Source organism: Arachis duranensis, chromosome 3 (genome assembly GCF_000817695.3).
Source record: "Arachis duranensis cultivar V14167 chromosome 3, aradu.V14167.gnm2.J7QH, whole genome shotgun sequence".
NCBI classification, from domain to species: Eukaryota; Viridiplantae; Streptophyta; class Magnoliopsida; order Fabales; family Fabaceae; genus Arachis; species Arachis duranensis.
The window spans coordinates 75,718,838-75,739,460 of record NC_029774.3 but is presented as its reverse complement, the minus strand read 5'-3'; the positions used below and the strand labels follow the sequence as shown (position 1 = coordinate 75,739,460).

General features: G+C 36.0%; 1 protein-coding gene and 1 long non-coding RNA gene across 3 annotated transcripts; one reads left to right on the top strand and one right to left on the bottom strand.

Annotated features, from left to right (window-relative positions):
* The first annotated feature begins 1,016 nt into the window (after window positions 1-1,016).
* Window positions 1,017-1,642, top strand: LOC110279292 (uncharacterized). Its single transcript, XR_002372411.2, has 2 exons — window positions 1,017-1,403; window positions 1,488-1,642. It is a non-coding gene; the product is annotated as an uncharacterized LOC110279292 (long non-coding RNA).
* A 532-nt stretch (window positions 1,643-2,174) lies between these two features.
* LOC107479547 (uncharacterized) lies at window positions 2,175-11,911 on the bottom strand. Of its 2 annotated transcripts, none has more exons than XM_016099674.3 (6): window positions 11,601-11,911; window positions 11,016-11,143; window positions 10,805-10,870; window positions 7,547-7,732; window positions 7,262-7,301; window positions 2,175-2,596 (listed from the first exon to the last, which is right to left on the bottom strand). In XM_016099674.3, exons 3-6 carry the CDS (start codon window positions 10,805-10,807, stop codon window positions 2,514-2,516), a joined length of 312 nt encoding a protein of 103 aa, XP_015955160.1. In that variant the 5' UTR covers window positions 10,808-10,870; window positions 11,016-11,143; window positions 11,601-11,911; the 3' UTR covers window positions 2,175-2,513. The 2 variants fall into 2 exon arrangements, with proteins under 2 accessions (XP_015955160.1, XP_015955159.1); XM_016099673.3 differs by having other exon boundaries at window positions 11,016-11,110.
* Window positions 11,912-20,623: the final 8,712 nt, after the last annotated feature.

Here is a 20,623-nt window from a genome sequence, read left to right as displayed (position 1 = left end):
TGTCACGTGTCGCGTTAAATCCAAATAATTAGAGAGTTGTGAGGAATTGATTTCAAGTTGTAATTCTAGTGATATAACTTTTTCAAGATTCAACAATAATTCAAATTGAAAAAGAGTTATCTTCCAATATATTCTAATTCCTAGGATGAAGAACGAAATCAATCCTTGAATTTAAATCAATGCATTTATTAAGAGTAGAATGACAATAATATTAATCTATTAAAATAAACAGAGCTCCTAACCTTAACAATGGAGATTTAGTTGCTCATGACTCAGAGAAAAACTTAGAGTTGTAAAAAGTGTAAAAGTGCAGAATGAGAAAGAAAATGAGAAGAGAGCCCGAAGGGCTGAATCTTTTCTCTTTTTATATCTAATCCTAATTAATACAAAATTAAAATTCTAAAACTTAATAATATCTTTTCTTAATTCAAAAATAAATTAAAAAAAAAAAACCAAAGCAACTTTCCGTGGAACTTGATGACACGGGCCTCGCGCAAAACGCCGAGTAGTAGCTTTTAGCACCACCAAACAGAATGCTTTTCACACTTTTCAAGGCACCTGGCGCTAAATGCCGGATAGTGGCGTTTAGTGCCACCTTCATAAAATCATTGCACAAATTACGAGGCCCTCAGCGTTGAATTTCAAATCGTGGAGTTTAGCGCCATCTTCACATAATGTTGGCACGAATTTTGAGGTTTGCGGCGCTAAATGCCGAGTAGTAGCGTTTAGTGCCAGCATGATAGCAACCATTTTTTTCCTTTTTTTCTGTACGAACTTTGTCAAACTCATCCGAATTTTACCTATAATCAACAAAATAGCAATACAACTCAAAGTAGCATTCATGATGGTCTAAAATACCAAAATTTCATAAAAACTCAACAAATTCACATCAAATTTACTAAGAAAAGATAGGAAAGATGTTCACGCATCACATGTATCCATGTTCATGAAGTTTCGAGGAGAGAAATAGCATCAATATTTGTCCATGTCTTTACAAATCTTAGTATTGGGTCCGATCTTAGCTCCATTTGAGGTTGTGGAAAGCAAAATTGTGCTGCAAAATGGCAGAGAGGTGCACTAGGTACTTTATCCAATGGGGCCAAGGCTCCGGTGCAACATCTACATAGGAGAATACATTAGAGTTTATGAAAGATTATCCTTGTTTCAACTTTGAAGACAAGGTTGACGTTAAAGAAGGTAATAATGTTATGAATAGAGGGGTAAATAAGGAAAGAAATATTGTAACAAACTACAAAATAAATGAAGTATACACCACTAATGATAGTTGGTAAGGCGACAAGGATAAGTGTCAGACAATCCGCAAATTCAGAATCTCAAAAAGGGGCAACAGAAGAAGAGCTACAAATAGGAAGTTGCAGGATTTTTAGTGGCAGCTGAATGTGGTAATTGTCGCCTCTTCCTTTTCTGAATTCTTCTTCTCTCTTCCTCTCTAACTTGTTCTGACCCTTCCTTACTCTTCTTCGCAGGTCCTTGACGTAGAATGTCCTCTACATCCACGTACCTGTATTCCTTTCGTATTTCCTAAAGTTATCTATATTTCGTTTATTTTTCCATGTAATTACTCATACCAGACTTCAGCGTTACATTGATTATTGAATTTCTATTACTGTTTCTTTGATTACTGCAGTACTTGTTGCTTAATACTTCATTCAAATTCAATACACACCCTTCCAGTGTATTTAAACCGTTTCTACTGCAATGATTCAGGTGTGTTAAAGGAATCTCGCTGAAAAAGTGTGTATCATATCTATCTAAAGAGAATCCTTTCTAAACACAATAAACCGAATATAGTAAACAAAATTCCCATTTGCAGGGTTTCTTTCTTACATTTCCTCTGTCCATCCATTAAAAAAATTCATGAATCACGGTTATGTCTTACATTTCCTGTGTCCATCCATCAACAAAATTTATGAATCATGGTTGTATGTCTAACAAAATATAACCTGTGTGTTCTTTGACCAGATAAATAAATAAATTCGTTCGCTATATTCTCTGCATAAGCTAGGTAGTTCAGTATAAAAACCATACAAGCAAACAATATACACGTGCCATTAATCAATTGAGCATAGCCAAGTCTTCTTCATGCCCTGAGCATGTTATGCTAAGCCGCTTTAAAATCACACACACGTTTAAGGAATTAAGGAGGCATGTGATTCGTGAAAAGCTTTCACATTTCTAGCAATTTTACATTATAAAATCATTCCGACGTAAGATTTTGAGTGTAAAATTTCTAAATGTAAGAACATTCTTCTAACCACACATACCCTAAGGACATTCAAGACCTTCATCACAAGTTTTAAACTCGGAGTGCCGGATTTACTTTTCAGACAATAATAGCAGTATTACACAAACAGATACATTATTAACCACACAATTGATCAATACTTGCAGGTGTTAGCTAAGCCACTAAAGATTTTACTGGGCTACCTGATGATTAATTGGATAGAACACTTAGGGCTAACAACGTAAACTTTATTTGGTGGAATATTGCTTTACCAATTAGCACCATCTGCATCACGCGCTTGGTAGAAATCATTTGGCCGAACAATGTTGACCTCCTCAAACTCATTATCATCTGGAAACAACATATGCAAACAATAAAATTATTTTCCCTAACAGGTCATGTGGTCTGGATGTTGACTTCCAGGACTATTTGCATTGGGAAACAACTAAAGGGGACAGAGAAGATGAGAAAGATATAAACTACACATAAGAACCACTTGAATGCATGTAGAGAGATCTTTCACAAAGATATAAGGACAAATACATATTTATTAAGACTTATATCACTACTCTAAGTAGTATCATATCAGATGTGCTGAGTGGATCCTAAAACATATATGAATCATCAGTGTCAGATCCTTGTCCAATAAGAGGAATGCCAAATAAAAAGCCTGCCCCATTAAGGTTATTTTTTAAAATTAATACCAGAAAAAACAGTATGCAACAATCAATGAGGTAGAAATTCTAATATGAAAATTACAAATTTCAAATAAATGAAAAATAGTTGGTTTTCAAATGTTATCCAAAGAAAATAGAATTGATATATAACCGAAAACTACAGAATTCCCATAGCACGATCATGAGCTAGGATGTTCTTTGGTTTTGCAATTGAGAGAGCAGCAGAGGGGACTTCTCCCTAACCACTAACAATAGCAACTTTTTCCTCCACTAAATGAGGTTGGGTAAGTGGAATTCGAGCATCTCTTCCTTGGCAGGTGCAACTGCAACTATATATCATTATATATAATATATCGATTCCCACTTCAATCCTATCCATGGTTTTGAATTCTGGTTGCGGTTGCAGTTGCAGTCAAAGTTTACAGCAATCGAGGATTGCAAGAAGAACATAAGTGTAACGGCAGCAATTGCTGCTACAAAGGCAATGCAGTGAGCATCGCAAAAGCAATATTGTGGCCACAATCACAATTAAAAACCGCAATTTGAAACCCTAATGCTATCTACTCATACAATGTAGCATCATCATGATAAGCACCTGGGTACTATGGGGCCTGGAGTCACACAACTAGTAGTATGGGATGCTTGACTGGCTTTTAAGGATGTGGTTCCACACAACTAGCTTTAATCATTCTATACAACACTGCAAGTCTCAACTTTTCCCTTGAGATTGAGTGTAACTTTCCTGAGGGTGAACCTTGGCACAATAACAAGGTTGCGATCTTGTGAGGATAAGAATATGTACTTCTAACAAAAGAACACCTGAAGCACTCCTTTATTTAATCAAGTCAATTTGAGTTAATTCTTGTCTTGATTTAGTATTTTTCCCATCATTTGCGAAGCTTAAATGATTATTAATCACATGTTTAATAATTATATGCATTATACGTACAGGTAAAGATAACTAGTATTCAAACTGCAAAATGTATGAGTACATGGCTCCTTAGCTATCAAAAACCAAGCCTTTAGTTTCCTTAGGTGCAGAGTTGTAGCTAAGTAGTCCCTGGTAGGATGGAATATAACTGATACAAACTAGTGGCCAAACACTTAGTTGTTGAGTGGAAGGAGCTAAGACATGGACACAGATACATACAGAGGCATGGACATAACAATACACAACAGAACATACATCACAATTGTACTTAAATGTCAATATTTCCCTTCCTTTTGTCAGTTCAGTAGCGACAGCAACACAGACGCACCAGCACCACCTCTGCCTTTTTCCACCCTCCCTTCAAAGTTGACACAAACCACTGCCAACACCTTCAACCTAAAGCCAAATATAGAAGCAAAAAAACCCAAATCTAAATTTTAATTAAGAAAAATTAAAAAGGAAAACAGAGGAAAAGGGGAAAATTCTGGAAGAGGCAGTATCTCCTCCACGAGGAATGACAGCAGTGACGTCGTCCTCCACCATGGGGAAATACCAGAGGGTGAAGTGGGAAGCACCAAAGTGCATGAAAGAGGTTCTAGGTGGCTTAGTTAGATAGATAGATGGAGAGAGAGAGAGAGAGAGATGTTGTCATCACAGGGAAAAACCAAGAGCTTTGCGGCAGTGAACGGTGTAAGGCAATTGTGGAGGAGGCTGAGACGTTGAGGAGGAGGCAATAGCAAGTAGCAGGAATAACTAGAAGAGAAGAGGCAGCATATTTGTAAAAGTGAAGAAGGGAGAGTAACATTGAGAAAGGAAGGGTAGATTTGAAGATATCACAAAATAGTATGGGTAAAAATGTCCAAAATTCCGTGTCCACCATAAGAAATTTGTCTCAACAATTTGGAGAGACACACAATACATGTCTATTGTGAGTAATTGTGTGCCCCCGTGTCCTTCAAGAATATGCGTCACAATCAAATGGTGAATGTGTTCCACCGTGTCTATGTTTTGGGCGGACACACTCACTAACCAAACACAACCTTAGTGTATACCTTGAGACATGAGACTGTTAAGTATCTAAGGAAAGTGGGAAACCACACCTTAAAAGCTAGCTGTTAAGGGGGAAGAACCACTCTCCTAATATACAACATCAAGCATCCCATACTACTCGATGTGGGACTTTGAGCACCCCATAATACCCAAGTCCCTAACAATACACCGGCCCTGGAGAGCCGACGTCCACGGCGGCTTCACTCTATCGACACTGACCCAACGGTAGCCACTTCGCTACGGTCTATCAGTATTCGGTATTCACGTTAATCCAGCCTATAGGTAGCCCTTTCCATGGCGCCGACAACCACGCTCTGATACCATTGTTAAGTATCTAAGGAAAGTGGGAAACCACACCTTAAAAGCTAGCTGTTAAGGGGGAAGAACCACTCTCCTTATATACAACAACAAGCATCCCATACTACTCGATGTGGGACTTTGAGCACCCCATAATACCCAAGTCCCAAACAGAGACACAGACACATACATGCCCGATACAAAATATTAGTGTATGTGTATTGTGTTTAGTAACTCCCCCTATATTACACTTGCGGTACATAGCCGGTCCCAAACCCGGATAAAGGAAGAGGATTGTGTTAGGTCTTCGGCAACCAACATAAAAATATAGCCGAACCCCCATGACATGTGTATTGTGTTTAGTAAAGAATGTGAACAAGATACAAATACTCAAAAAGACTATATAACCCTTGATTTGTCTACCCCTACCAGCACCACCACAACTGCTAACGACGAAACAGTCACTGCTAATTTTTCATCTCTCCAATCTAATCTCAACTCACCATCCTCAACAACACCTACTCAAGTAGATTCAAAATTTTAAAAAAATATATTATAAAAAATAATGAAATTTTTAATTGAAAAAATAAAACAAAAACAGGTAGTGGAAGTGGGAAGAACACGATCACAACAAAAGATGCAGCGGGCGGACAAAGATGCAAACAAAGCAACAAAGAAGGAAGATAGGGAGCAGATGCAATGGAGCTGATCTAGAGGCGACGCAGATGCAGGAAGAAGAGGTGGCAAAGGGAAGAAGGTCAACACGGCAGAGGAAGACGTGGAAGAGGTAGCAAATAGAGGCGGCAATAGAGGAGGATCAACAAAGGTCGACGCGATGAAGATAAAGAGAGCCGAGGAGGTAGATGACAACGACGACAACTGCGATGGCAGAGGGGCGACAGAATGGAGGTGAAGAGATACATGAAGACAAAGCAGAGGAAGAAGTGAAAGAGAAACGGAAGATGAAGATTGAAGAGAAGATTGTGAGGCGGAAAAAGAAAGGTGGAATTGGCAATGGTGGTGAAGGGAAGTGGCAGTGGTTGAGGGTGGAGGGAGGAGAAAAAGAGAAAAAGGGAAGAAGAGGAGAGAAGGGAATAAGTGAGGTTAGTGTAAGGGGGTAAAACAGGAATTTTTGAAAAATATCGAGGGATAAAAGTAGAAAATTTGTTTCTCATAAGTTGTCTCTCAAGGTCCCAGCTTTAAGGAAAGACATTGAATATATGTATTTTGTGTAGGGATGACAAAACAGGCCGAATCCGACAAAAAAGATGGGTCGGGCTAACATTTGGAACCCGCCAAACTCGCAGGTTTTGGCAGGACAGCCCACCGGGCAAAAGGTTTTTTTTCTATTTTTATTAAATAAAAAAGTGATTAGTACAATAAAATTAACAATTATATAATTTTCGAACACATTTTTTTATTTTTATTCTTCTTTTTGTTATTAACTTTATTTGTTTTTTATTTTACACTTTTATATATATGCTTAAATTATGTGACTTATTTCTTAAAATAAAGATGATTCTATTGACAGATATTATTTTGAACAATTATATAAAGTTAAAAATTTAGAAAAAGATAGTGAAAAAAATGATATTGTAATTTGACTATTTTTTATTTATATTTGATTTTTTAATTATTAATTTTTACTAATCTTAATTAATTTTATTAATTTATTTTTAAAAAGAGTTAAGCGGAATAGTCCACCTGCCCGCCAACCTGACATAAAGCGGGGTGGGCTAGCATTTTAAGCCCACTTTTGTTGGCAAGGCAGGCCGGTTGCCCCGTTTTTGAGGCAGGCCTTGGCAGGGTGGACAGACAACCGCTTTGCCACCCCTAATTCTGTGTGCTACTGTATCCATAAAAAATTTGTCTCAACAAACACTGAACATGGTCATTAACCAATCACTACCTTGATGTTGTGCAAAGACTAGGTTTAGAATCCATCTTTTTGTTTCTCCCCCAAAAAGATGATAATAGGTATATCTTATGCAACACAAATATAAGTATGTTATTGACGATGAGGAGGTTAAGGAGAAGGATAATATGTCCATATTACTTTACCTTTTCTCAAGGTCAGTGCAACAACTGCATCATTTTCAACCTGAAAATTAAAACGAATTGTAGAATATTGTCAACATCAACGGCAACATCTGTGCTGCATAAGTCGTACACGGAGACTCCAGAATTATTTGGCTATTCTAGATACTAAGAATAGATGTAAGCAATAGATCCAAAAGATAGATAAATGCGACAAGCTGATGTTAAATGATGATGATGCATTGATGAGGACGACGATCATAATGATACTATAGAACAAAAATCATGTCAAACATGACACTACAGTACCTTTTGATCCGCCAGAGTCCTCGAGTCCTCTAATACTTCCCCTGTAGCAGGTATGATTAACCTTTGGTTATTAGCAGGCTGATCAACAAGTTCCTGCAACTTAAGCTTTATGTCCAGAATTTTATCAGTTGGCTTGCACCTGATGAAGTATGTTGTCTTACTACGTTTAACACGAATGTACATATCCTGTCATGAAATCACAATTTAGTTCACTTATAATTTCAGATAATATATAATAGATACCTTAGTAATTTTAGAGAAGGATTTTTTGCCTAAATTAATAGTTGCTAGTGGTCAAATTGGCTCTAATTCATGAGATTTCATCCCGTAAAAGAAAAATCAAGGGGTGTTTGAAAGAACTGGGCTCTTTCACTCTATTAAATCCATGAATCAAGAAAGAAAACTGGGTGATTAAGAAAATAAGTTAACATCAAAACTACTCTAGAACTCAACCCACTATTTTGAGAAAGGAATTGGAATCACCAATGAGAGGAGAAGCATAATATACTCAGTAGCGGGACATAGTTAACAATGGAGATGTGCCTTAGTATTAGAGAAAAAGCTGAACACTGCCTGTCCCAATTACAATAATGTCTGGTCAGAGTGCTGAAATTCATTTAACTCCCTAGAATTCTTGATGTCACATAAGGATGTCAAGGTTAAAATTCTTGTGATACAGATATAGAAATTGAGGCTCCACTGCATTTTTTGAGGTTTCAAGAATAATCTCAAACAATTCAACATAGAAAGTTAATTTAGATAAAATGAGAATAAATAATGCAAAATTAGGTTGAACAAGATTACACCAAGGTGTGTGGACTTTTATGCAATGGAGATGATCTTGATTATATTCATGATAACAACGAAAGTGTACTTACACTGTGTATGCTAAGCTTTATTTCATAGCTTACATAGCTAGTTGAAAGCTTGCATAAAAGAGGATTTTGCGTTAGAGCAGCCATGAGATGGATCAGGGAGGAAGTGTTTGATCCATGTGGCCAACCTCTCTTAGTGAGACAGCTTAGTCATTTTTGTTGTTGATGAAGGCCTACTTCTAGATGTATCTAGTTCGAACATGCAGAATATTTAGGAAGCGGGCTTTAACTTTGATTTAATGGTAGCTTGCAAGGATTAAAGGACCATCTTAAAAAACAAAATTAACGAGGTTAGAGAACAAGATAGTATAGACTTTCAATGTTCGAAAATGAGGATGATTCACTTGTTAAAATGATGAGGAATCTACATCACAATCATCTAAAGGTGATTCTTGATCGACAAATAGATCAAAGAATGTCTTGAATTCAGTTGAAGCTTACAGGGAGTGATGGAGCTTTACCAAGTACTAACAACACAAATTACAGGGTATAGCACATCATGTTAGGGGGCAAGTTGATCAATGTTAGTTCTGAAAACGTGTTCAGCATCCAGAAGTCAAAACATTAGAGTGAGGGGACATTGAATAAGAAAGTAGTCTCCCCTTAAGAATTTTGGCAATGCAAGGGATTTGCATCATCCACAATGCTCCATGCAGATCCGCATATGTCAAGGTAGCTTTCTAACTAAATGTGTATAACATAATGAGAAAGCAACACAAATACATGCAATATAAAGAAAGTTGAGAAGGAACTTCAAAGTCTAGGCTGAGTTGAAGCAACTGTAAATAACAGACGGCCTAAAGGATTTCAAGGCTTAATTGGGTTGTTTCATGAAAAGGGAACCATTTTGTTTTGTGGATATTATTTTAATTTCCATATAGAGCTGTTGCATTGAGGGTGTTTTATATTTGTTAACTCTGAAGATTAGTTTTACTTTAGCATTGTGGTTTCATTTTGGATTATACCTTATCCTCTCGTAATTTCCCATTCTTTTCTAATATTTCCTTTCCATCCTAACACCACTACCAGGGATTCTTACTAGCTGGGTGTGCCTAGCCTTGTTTTTCTTAGTATTGTTCAGGTGTAAGGCCTATTGTTCACCTAGACCGAAAAAAAAAAGAGGGCCCGACAAAGCATGATTACACATTGTATCTCAAAAATTATAATTTAAAATGATAGTATTTAATGCAAACCACTGCTTCTTAAAACTCCCACTGAAGGCCATACATTTGAAAGAAAACCGACAATAATCCTTTTCAGATAGGATTTAAACAAAAACTATGCAGCAGCAAAGCAAATATTTCCAAAGAAAAAGATAGGCATCCTTTGAGGAAGTCAAGACGGTGGAACATCTAATAAGAAAATCCACAATGCTGACGAAGAGTGTCAGCAACTAAATAAAGGAAACTGATCCTGAACTGCAACAACTGACCTAATTTGGAAGTAACACCTTGTTGCCAACTTGAGACACCTCATGATTAATGAACCAGCCTTGGACTTGGTAAAGCATTATATGCATGAGGGACACTACTATGAGATATAGACAGCAAACTCCAAAGAAGAGCAGGTGAAGCACCTCATAGAGGATGCATGTTTAAGAAACTTTTAGCATGTTTGTGAATTGGAGTTTTGAAGGAAAAGGAGGGAAGGGAAGGGCTTGTAGAGCAAAATGAACTCCAGTTTACACATCAAACCATTCCCTTCCACTCCAAGATCACCACACACACACATTGTAACCTGATATCTTTGTGGGACTAGTTAACATCCCTTCTCTTCCTATTTCTTGCAAGACAAAGTTTTCCTTTGATCAATCCCAGTTCAACACATAGCCTAGTGATGTGGCAGCTCCTCTCCAATTTCTGGTCATGTGATAACTACATAAGAAATACAGCATGCTAGCAACCCATCCTCCTCCGCCTAAAAAGCAGAAAAGGGCTTCAGATGACTCCCATTGCCCTCTTACCTTGTTAAAACAGAAGCTTCAGCAAAATTCATCAACTAGACTTCTCTCAAGTATTGTAAACCCAGAAACCAAGAAAAAATAGAAGTGCAAATGCTATGGACCACAAATATTATCCCAATCTTGTATTTTTGCATATCTTTCAGTCTCGTTCTTGATTATTAATATTATATAGTTCTCTTACATCTGCTGTTGATATTGATTCACCCAGTAAGAAATAAGATCAGAAATACATGGATGAAGCTAAGTTTACACACTACGAAAACCCAGTTACGGATTTCCAAAAATGACCATCAATGATTCCAAAATTCACATTTTCGAATAATCATAAATTGGTTACTCAATTTGCTCACGCCCAAGCAATTGAAAGGTCAATTAAGAAGCACAGATAACAACAACCAGAAAGAAAAGTGAATCACCTACCATTCCTTTGGTTCCCGGTTATTCTCCTTTGTAAAAAGGAATTTACTGGCGCCCCAGTCCACACAACTGAAGAAGACATTCAGGAAAAATAAAGTTGTTAAAAAACAAAAGTTTTTGTGATTTGTATTTTGGGAAAGGTGAACTCTGAAAAAGAAAAATTAGAAACTTAACATCCAAAGTTCCAAACAAGATCGAAGGATAGGATTTGCACCTGGAAGGCTGGCAATTGATCAATCTTTGGCAGAATCAGATTCTGGTGAACTGGTGCGTTGTTGCAACCTCACCCTACCTGCTGCTGTCACTTGTCTGAAGCGCCAAATTGAAGAACAAATAACAAAGCTAATATCAAAGTTTATTATCAATCACCATTTAAAACCTGAGAAATGCTCAAGGACCAGCAGAATTTACTATTTTTGGCCATCACTCTTAGCCATCAATCCAATTCTTTTAGTCTAGTAATCCAACAACATACTTTTAGCCCACACTGTTAAACAATATAGCTAATTGATGGGAAAAAACAATAAATTCTGCTGGCCCTCCAGCATTTCTCAAAAGATAATAATTAAAAAGCTGACCTAATTTGGTCAACAACTTGATAAGCAATTTTATTAACAAATTAATCAGCAATTTGATAAACATTTTTATCACTAGTTTTATCAACAATCAGCACCAACAAGAAGAGCAGATCAATAGCAGAATTTCACTTATCGCAGCAGCAACAATAGCACGTAATCAACAATAACACATCTGATCAATAATAAAAATTAAAACATAAATAGCACAAAAGAAAAAATACCAGAGGTAAAGAGGCAGAGCAGACCGACGGAGAAGAGGTAGCAGAAGCACAGGTAGGAGGAGGCAAATGCGGCTGCGAGATGAAGAGGCAAAGGCGGCGAACGGAGCAGAGCACGCAGTAATCAGAGAGGAGAGTCGGCGGGAACAGAGACGATGTGCGACGGCGGTACAGTGGCGAAGGTGACGTGCGACGGACGAACAGGGACGCGACGACGAAGATGCGCGAACAGTACAGAGAGAGGTGAAACGATCGAGGGGCCGAGGCCTGCCGAGGGCGTCTAAGTCATTATTGTTACTTTGGGTGTTATTGTTATTTTGGAATTTCTGGGTTTGTTGGGACACAAATTAGTCAAAAAATTAGGATTTTTTATTTTTTATTTAAATAAATAACAGCAAGTTAGTTTTTTTTATTTAAATAAAATAAGTATAAGTTGTGCTAATGTGATTATTAATACCAGGATTAAAAATTTATATTTAATATGTGTCTTAATTTTATTTTTAATATACTAAGATATCTTTACAGGTATCATTATAAATTTTTTAACAGCCATTTAATATGACATTTAAAATTTAATTCATATTTTAATCTCTACAAATCTTTAAAAACATTAATCCTAATTTTCATAAAAAAAAATATGCACCATTGTCTATTTTTTTTTTCATTTCTTCTACCTTTAATAGATAGTATTTCTAAAGTATAATAGCTGATAGTAATAATTTTATTGAAAGCCCCAATCAAGCACTGTTTTAATAGAAATTGTACAAGAAAAATTAATAAAAGTAGAGATATACAATTTTTAGAGTAATGTAAATATGAATATCAACTATTTTACAATAATTAAAAAAAAAAATATAAGTTACAGAATTTTGTAAATTAAAGTGGCTAAAAACTACACTATGTGAGATAAGCCTCAAAGTAGTCCCTGAAGTTACCCTCGAGTCTCATAGTGATCCCTAAAGTTAAAAATTACTCACTGAAGTTGCACTTCGGAACTCAGACTCGTCCTTCCGGTCAATTTCATCCAGCTGGCGCAACCGGAAAGCTGACCTGGACTCGTTGGTGACACGCTGTCAGCACAACGGCTAGCTGACGTGGCGACGTAAACTGTTTTGACTCAATTTTGTCCGTAAATTGAGGTTAAAAACCCTAACCCCCAATTGACTCTCTTCTCCTCTCTTCTCCATCGCACACTCTCTTCTCCTCTCTTCTCCATCGCACCAGAGGTGACTCTCCTCTATTGCTTCTCCTACAGTGTCTTCTCCATCTTCGAAAACAACACGTTATGGCTAGCGCGAGCAACGCAGCTGGGAGCTCCAACAACCCACGATCATTTGGAAGCATCATGAGGAGAATGAATAGAAACAAAGATGCACGTCTGCCAGAATGGTGTGAGTGCGGGTTGAGACTAGTGTTGTGATGGTCAGCGACGGATTCTAATCCAGGGAGACCGTTCGTGTGTTGCCCAAACTACAATGTAAGTGTTTGATGTTGTTGTTTGCTGTAATTCTGGATGTAAACTTGGTTGATTCACTTTCCAGGGTGCAGATTGCAGGTAAGAGGTGGTGTGGGTTATTTCTGTGGGTGGATAAAATTGTAGAAGAAGATGCGGTAACATGTGATGATAGAACAAACTCTTCAATTGACAACGAAGAATGTGATTATAAGCAAAACAAGCTCTGTTTCATATTAGATATGCAGAGAATCATATGTATGTGATTGCATATGCAATTATCCCTGTTGAAAATACTAAAAACTGGAGGTGGTTCTTCGAATTACTTCATGAAGACTTGGGAGATTATAAGCAAAACAAGCTCTGTTTCATATTAGATAAGCAGAAGATACGGTTTAGAAATTTATTTGTTGTTGTATAATTAGTATTGGCTGCTGTGATAATAGAATAAGTGAGAAGATATTCATTACAGGGTAGTTGGATCACTACTTATATAATGAACTGTTGTATATATAATGAACTACTGCTTTACTTAGTAGATGGACTAATGCTTGATGAACTACTGCATATATAATGAACTGATTTGTATGTAAAGAATAGAGACCATTTTGATGTCACTTATAAAACTGAAGGGACCATTCTGATGTCACTTATGTAACTCTAGAGCTGCTAATGAGGATGCTGCTGTTGCTGTAGAGGCTGCTACTGCCAAACCCCTTGCTACTAATGGTGGTGAAGCCACCCTTGTCCCCCAACCCCCCACCGAAATTCAGCTTGAACTCAGTCAACCACCCTTGTCACAAACCGATGACTCTCAATAGGTTCAAAAAATTAGATGACATTCATTTTATTATGTGCATGTTCTTATGCACTTTTACTAACTATTTTACATGTCTTCACTAATAGGTTTTGCCTTCTCCTATGAGACCACCAAAACTCCCTCCCAAAAGGAAGTCCTCCAAACAAGAAAAGGCAACTCCAGGAAGCAACAATCAAGCAGCAACCACCCAACCAGCAACCAGTTAACCCGCAACAAATCACCCGTCTCATCCTATGTAAGGTGCATCACAGAGGACCGTTACAAGGCTTGCTAACGTCATGAAGTTTGTTCCCAACCTTGGATTCAGACCACCCAGAAACAAAAAAATGAAGACTAGGATTATTATGTTTAGAAGATTATTTTATTTATCTATTTTGATGAAGCAGCGTGCTTTCTGAATTTTGAACCCAGTGTTGGGGATTTTAGTGTTCAAAACTTATGTTCTCAATATGTTGAGAACTTTGATATACTTGTTGAATATTGCCCTGACTCTGTAATGCCTATTTTAAATATGTTTTCTGCATTATGAATATATGAATATGGATTATGACTCCCATGAATTGAGTTGTGGCAGATTTTTTTTTCTTGGGCTCTGATATGCAATTAAGATTAATTCCATTAGATGAATCCATTAGTAATGCAGGAACACTTATTTATAAATAACCTCTTGTTTATTCAAATTCCAAATTATTCTTACATAGTCATGTCAAACAATTTAATCTGCATTTATTTCAACCTAAAGGACAGGTACAAGTACATGAACAGAACAACATATGCATATCCCATGTCACATATTTTTTTGCCAAATACAATTGACTATGTTGCCTATCCAACCTTAAGACAAGCACAACAACTATAATCAGTAGCAGCAGCATACATGTAAACAGCAAAATCCCCCCATTTTGAGAACTCTAACTTTAGAATCTAATCTTCATCCTCCATTCTTTGTTGTCATTTGAAGAGCTTGTTCTACCATCACATGTTACCGCATCTTCTTCCAGAATTTTATCCACCCACAGAAACAACCCACACCACCTCTTACCTGCAGTCTGCACCCAAGAAAGTGAATCAACCAAGTTTACATCCAGAATTACAGCAAACAACAGCATCAAACACTTACATTGTAGTTTGGGCAACCCATGAACGGTCTCTCTAGATTAGAATCCGTCGCTGACCATCGCAACACTGGTCTCGACCCGCACCCACACCATTCTGGCAGATGCGCATCTCTGTTTCTATTCACTCTTCTCATAATGCTTCCAAATGATCGTGGGTTGTTGGAGCTCCCAGCTGCGTTGCTCGCGCTAGCAATAATGTGTGGTTTTCGAAGATGGAGAAGACACTGTAGAGGAGAGTCACTTCTGGTGTGATGGAGAAGAGATGAGAAGAGAGTGTGCGATGGAGAAGAGAGGAGAAGAGAGTCAATTAGGGTTAGGGTTTTTAACCTCAATTTAGGGACCAAATTGAGTCAAAATAGTTTACGTTGCCACGTCAGCTAGCCGTTGTGCTGACAGCGTGTCACCAACGAGTCTAGGTCAGCTTTCCGGTTGCGCCAACTGGAAGAAATTGACTGGAAGGGCGAGTCTGAGTTCCGGAGTGCAACTTCAGGGATGAATATGAGTAATTTTTAACTTCAGGGATAACTATGAGGCTCGATGGTAACTTCAGGGACCACTTTGAGGCTTATCTCGCACTATGTATTAGATATTTGGATTATTGTTACTCTTGTTAACAAACAGCCCATTCTAATAACTAATAAAAATGGTTGTATTATATTAGCCCAATAAATAGTAGCCCATATTATTAATTAAAGTAGCACTAATACATCTTTCAAACATTTTTTTCAAGCCATCAAAGGCATCAGCGCCACTTTTCTCTCTCTTTTAGTGTCTCCCATTTGTGCAGACTTTTGGTCTTCTACTCTTCTCATTCTAATTTTCTTTCCATACGAAAACAAGACATATAAAGAAAAACCATTGAAGATTTGAAGTGAACAGCGAAATATTAACCATTGAATGCACAACAAAGACTCAAAGAAGTATATCTCAATTTTTTTAAGTTAATAACAATGTCAAATATTATTTACATTATTTATTTAAAATAATTAATTTATTTTTTTATAATGGACAGTGTTCAAAGATTGAAGTGAGGGCAAAACTCAATAGAATTACTTTTGGGGGAGACTTGGAACAAAAAATAATTAGGTAAATCAATAACTTTTTCTTTGGTTATTATATATTTGTGTTTCTAAAATTATTTGTTATTGCTCAATAGATTTAATATTTTTTTAAAAAAATAGCATATATGTAATTATTTTTGTTTTTTTTTTGTTAGATAGTTCAAGTTAAGTTAAAAATGTCAAAGATGAAAATAATTCATTCATTTTTCAAGAGAAAAGAGAAAATGTATGATGAACAAAATTCAGTTTCAGATTCTTTGAGTAATGTTCAAAATATTATTGAACAACCTAAGATACAATCTGTCACACAACTTTTTGAGCAAGATATTCAACCCCTTGCTTCCAAAATAACAAGGACTGAAATAGATCAAGTTAATATTGATACATTGATGCGTGATCCCAGAAAGCGTCCGCAAATTTAGAATTATACTATCAATCAACAAGATGAAATTCGTAGAGCATACATAAAGTTTGGACCATATTAATTTATTATGGATGAGTACCCTCTTTCTGGTCTAGAAAGTCATCCTCGTCGTTTCAAAACTCATTGGTTTAAGAGTTTTTCTTGGCTAGAATATTCGCTAGAAGTGGATGCTGCATTTTGTCTTCCATGTTATTTATTTTCTAGAAAATCAAGTCCATTCACATTAGGAGGATTGTGCAATTGGAAAAAAGTGAATAATAAAAAGAATTGTGCATTTTTATCTCATATGGGTAAATCTCCTAATTCTCCAACTGAAGGGGCCTTTTCAGCTTTGAAGATTATTAAAACAAGGCTTCGAAACAAAATGGAAGATAAATTTTTAGCAGATTATATGATTGTATATATTGAAAAGGAGATTGCTTCAAAATTCACTTCAAAGATGATAATTGATGATTTTAGTTCCATGAAGCATCGTCGAGCAAGTTTAAAAATACCAAAATCTTAAAGTATGTAGTTGAACATTGACTTTTATATAATATAATTATTCTTTTAATATATATGGTACAAATCATATTTTGTTAATTTTTTGTTATATTTTAATTTAATTGGCCCCCTCTTATGAAATTTCTGATTCCGCCACTGGTTAATATAATATTACTTTTCATTTTTTTTGTCTTTTTATCTTTTAAAGTGTCTAATTTTTTCTCCATCTTTATTGTTAATTCTTATTTTAATCTATACAAATCTTTAAAAATATTATTAATCCTAATTTCCATAAAATATCATTGTCCTCTTTATTTCTTCAGTTCTGCCACCTCTAATAGACAACATTTCTAAAGTATGATGGATGGTGGCAATAATATCATTGAGAGTTCCAACCAAACACTACTTTAATAGAAGTTGTGCAAAAAAAAAAAACTAATAAAAACAACGATATACGACTTTTAAAGTGGTGTGGATATAGATGTCAACCGTTTTGCAATAATCAGATATAAATATAAATATAAAAAGATTTTTTTAGTATCCAAACTATAATGTTAGTATAAAATAAAATTACTTTTTATGTCTTTTTTTCGTCTTTTTGTCTTTTAACATGTCTAACTTTTTCTCCATCTCCATTGAATGTGCTTGTAAAATGTTGGAAAGAAATGTTGTGGGTTATTTATTTGAGCCAATAAATTTGAGAAAGAAGAAAAAAAATGTCATTGATAGAGTAGTATTTGAAATTGAAAATAATGAATAGAGGAAAAACTTTGTAATAACCTAATCTTTCGTAACATGATTTTTAGAATTTTCTATAACTGGAATATGCAAAAATCATGTAGCACAGTTTGACTTCGTTAAATGACAAAGACCCGTATTAAAAATAAATTTTTTTGGAATTATTATTAACTAAAATAATATTTTATTAGTGAATAGTAAAAGAGTTTTTTTAGATCATATAATTATCAGGTCCAAATTCAACCTGCACAATATTTTTACTTATATTATTTGGTCTAATCAACTATACCAAAATATTTTGGAGCTAAAATAATTTATTATATCGGTGTCATTAACACTGTTATATAAAACAAATGATTAAATAAAATAAAAAAGTAAAAAATACGTGCTCAAATAATTACTACTCTAGATAATTATATCTTAAGAATTAATTTAAACCACATGATTCATTTTATCTCTCCCTTATTACTTCGATCTTTCTCTATCATCATCATTTTTATTTACACACACACTTGAATATCAAATTAAATCAATTAAACATTAGCAAGAGGATTGTGGATCTTAAAGAAAAGAAGAAACAGATAAAAAGAAAGAATTAGCATTGCAGAATGTAACTGAAAAAGGGCTCAGAAAGTTAAGAAAGAATTCAGGAATAAGGAATGTTAAGCGGTTTTGGAGATGTTTAATGTAAGAACCGCGATTAATTAAATAATTAAATTGCCCAAAATAGGTTCCAAAAATATAGAATGTTAGGGTGCAGCTAATAAATTGCAATATGATTGATTTTCGAAAATGGCCTCAATCATATGATTTTCAAAAATGGTCTCAATCATATTGCAAATCAATCATATTGCAAGTTGCTTGTTAGTTTTCGAAAATTACAAATCAAATCTTTGGACACTGATCATATTGCTATATTTTCTTTGCCTTAGCCCTAAGGCTTGTTTTGGATTGATTGGAACTCTCTTGTTGTTTTTGCCGAACTCAATAGGAAACCATAGTACAGATATAGATAGAGAGCATTTAGTATAGTTGCATGCATATAAGTAGTTGCATTGAATAAATTGCTTGCCCTTTGATTGTGATTAGCATGAGGACACGCTATTGTTTAAGTGTGGGAGAATTGATGAATCCATATTTGATGATAAATTTTGGATTGATTTGAGTGGATTTCATCATATAAACCCACATTTATTCATTCTTAGTCCAAATGATGCACTCTCAATCGCGTTGGAAAGTAAACATCCAGGGCTTTCCAGCAATATATAATAGTCCATACTTTGCCCGAGTTTAGATGACGTAAACTGGCGTTCAACGCCAGCCTTCTACCTTATTCTGGCATTAAATGCCAGAAACAGGTTACAAGCTAGAGTCAAACACCAAAAACAGGTTACAACTTAGCGTTTAACTCCAGGAATAGCCTATGCACGTGAAAGCTTCAATGCTCAGCCCTAGCACACACCAAGTAGGCCCTAGAAGTGAATTTCTGCACTATCTATCTTAGTTTACTTATTTTCTGTAAACCTAGGTTACTAGTTGAGTATAAAAACTACTTTTAGAGATTTATTTTGTACCTCATGACATTTTACATCTGAATTTGTATCTTTGACGGCATGAGTCTCTAAACCCCATGGATGGGGTGAGGAGCTCTGTTGTGTCTCGATGAATTAATGTAATTACTTCTGTTTTGTATTCAATCACGCTTGTTTTGATTCTAAGATATTCATTCGCACTTCAACATAATGAATGTGATGATCCGTGACACTCATCACCATTCTCAACTTATGAACGTGTGTCTGACAACCACCTCTGTTCTACCTTAGATTGAGTGTGTATTTCTTAGGTTCTTGGTTCACGAGTTTGATTGCTTCTCCTGACAACAGAGTGTTCAAATCCGTGAAACCAGAGTCTTCGTGGTATAAGCTAGAATCAATTGGCGGTACTCTTGAGATCCAGAAAGTCTAAACCTTGTCTGTGGTATTCCGAGTAGGATCTGGGAAGGGGTGACTGTGATGAGTTTCAAACTCACAAATGCCGGGCACAGTGACAGTGTGAAAATGATCAATGGATTCTATTCCAGCACGAGTGAGAACCGACAGATGATTAGCCATGCGGGAAACCGTAGAGGACCTTTTTCATTGAGAGGACAGATGGTAGCCATTGACAATGGTGATCCACCAATATACAGCTTGCCATGGAAGGAACCTTGCATGCGTGAAGAAGACAACAGTAGGAAAGCAGAGATTCAGAAGACAGAGCATCTCCAAAACCTCAACCTGTTCCTCATTACTGAATCACAAGTACTTTTTATTCCATGTTATTTACTCTCCAAAAACAAAATCATTTTTATCATTAATCTCCTGACTAAGAGTTACAAGATAACCATAGCCTGTTTCAAGCCGACAATCTCCGTGGGATCGACCCTTACTCACGTAAGGTATTACTTGGACGACCCAGTACACTTGCTGGTCAGCTGCACGAAGTTGTGTATCACGATTTCGTGTACCAAAGCACAACAGCATATGTACGCATGCACGACAATTTGTGCGTATGCTGATGGAGGAAAATTGTTGGTAAAGAATTTCTCAATAAAATCTCGTGGCAAGTATAGTTCTAAACCAACAAAAATTCCTCAATCAAAGTTTAATTAGGTTGTCACAAGTTCAACCCCAATAAAAATAACCGAAGTATTTAAACATCGGGTAGTCTCTCAAGGAATTGCAGGAAAGTGTGTTCAATTATTGGTTATGGATTGTATCTTTTGGGGTTTTGGAATAAGAGACAAGAAATGTAAATGACAAGAAAGTAAATGAAACTCAAATGATAAAAAGGTCTTGGCAAGGGTTGATGGTTAAGGATTACTATCCTTATTACTAACCACAACATGATAATTACAAGGATCAATCCCATTAAGTCATCCTCTAACAAG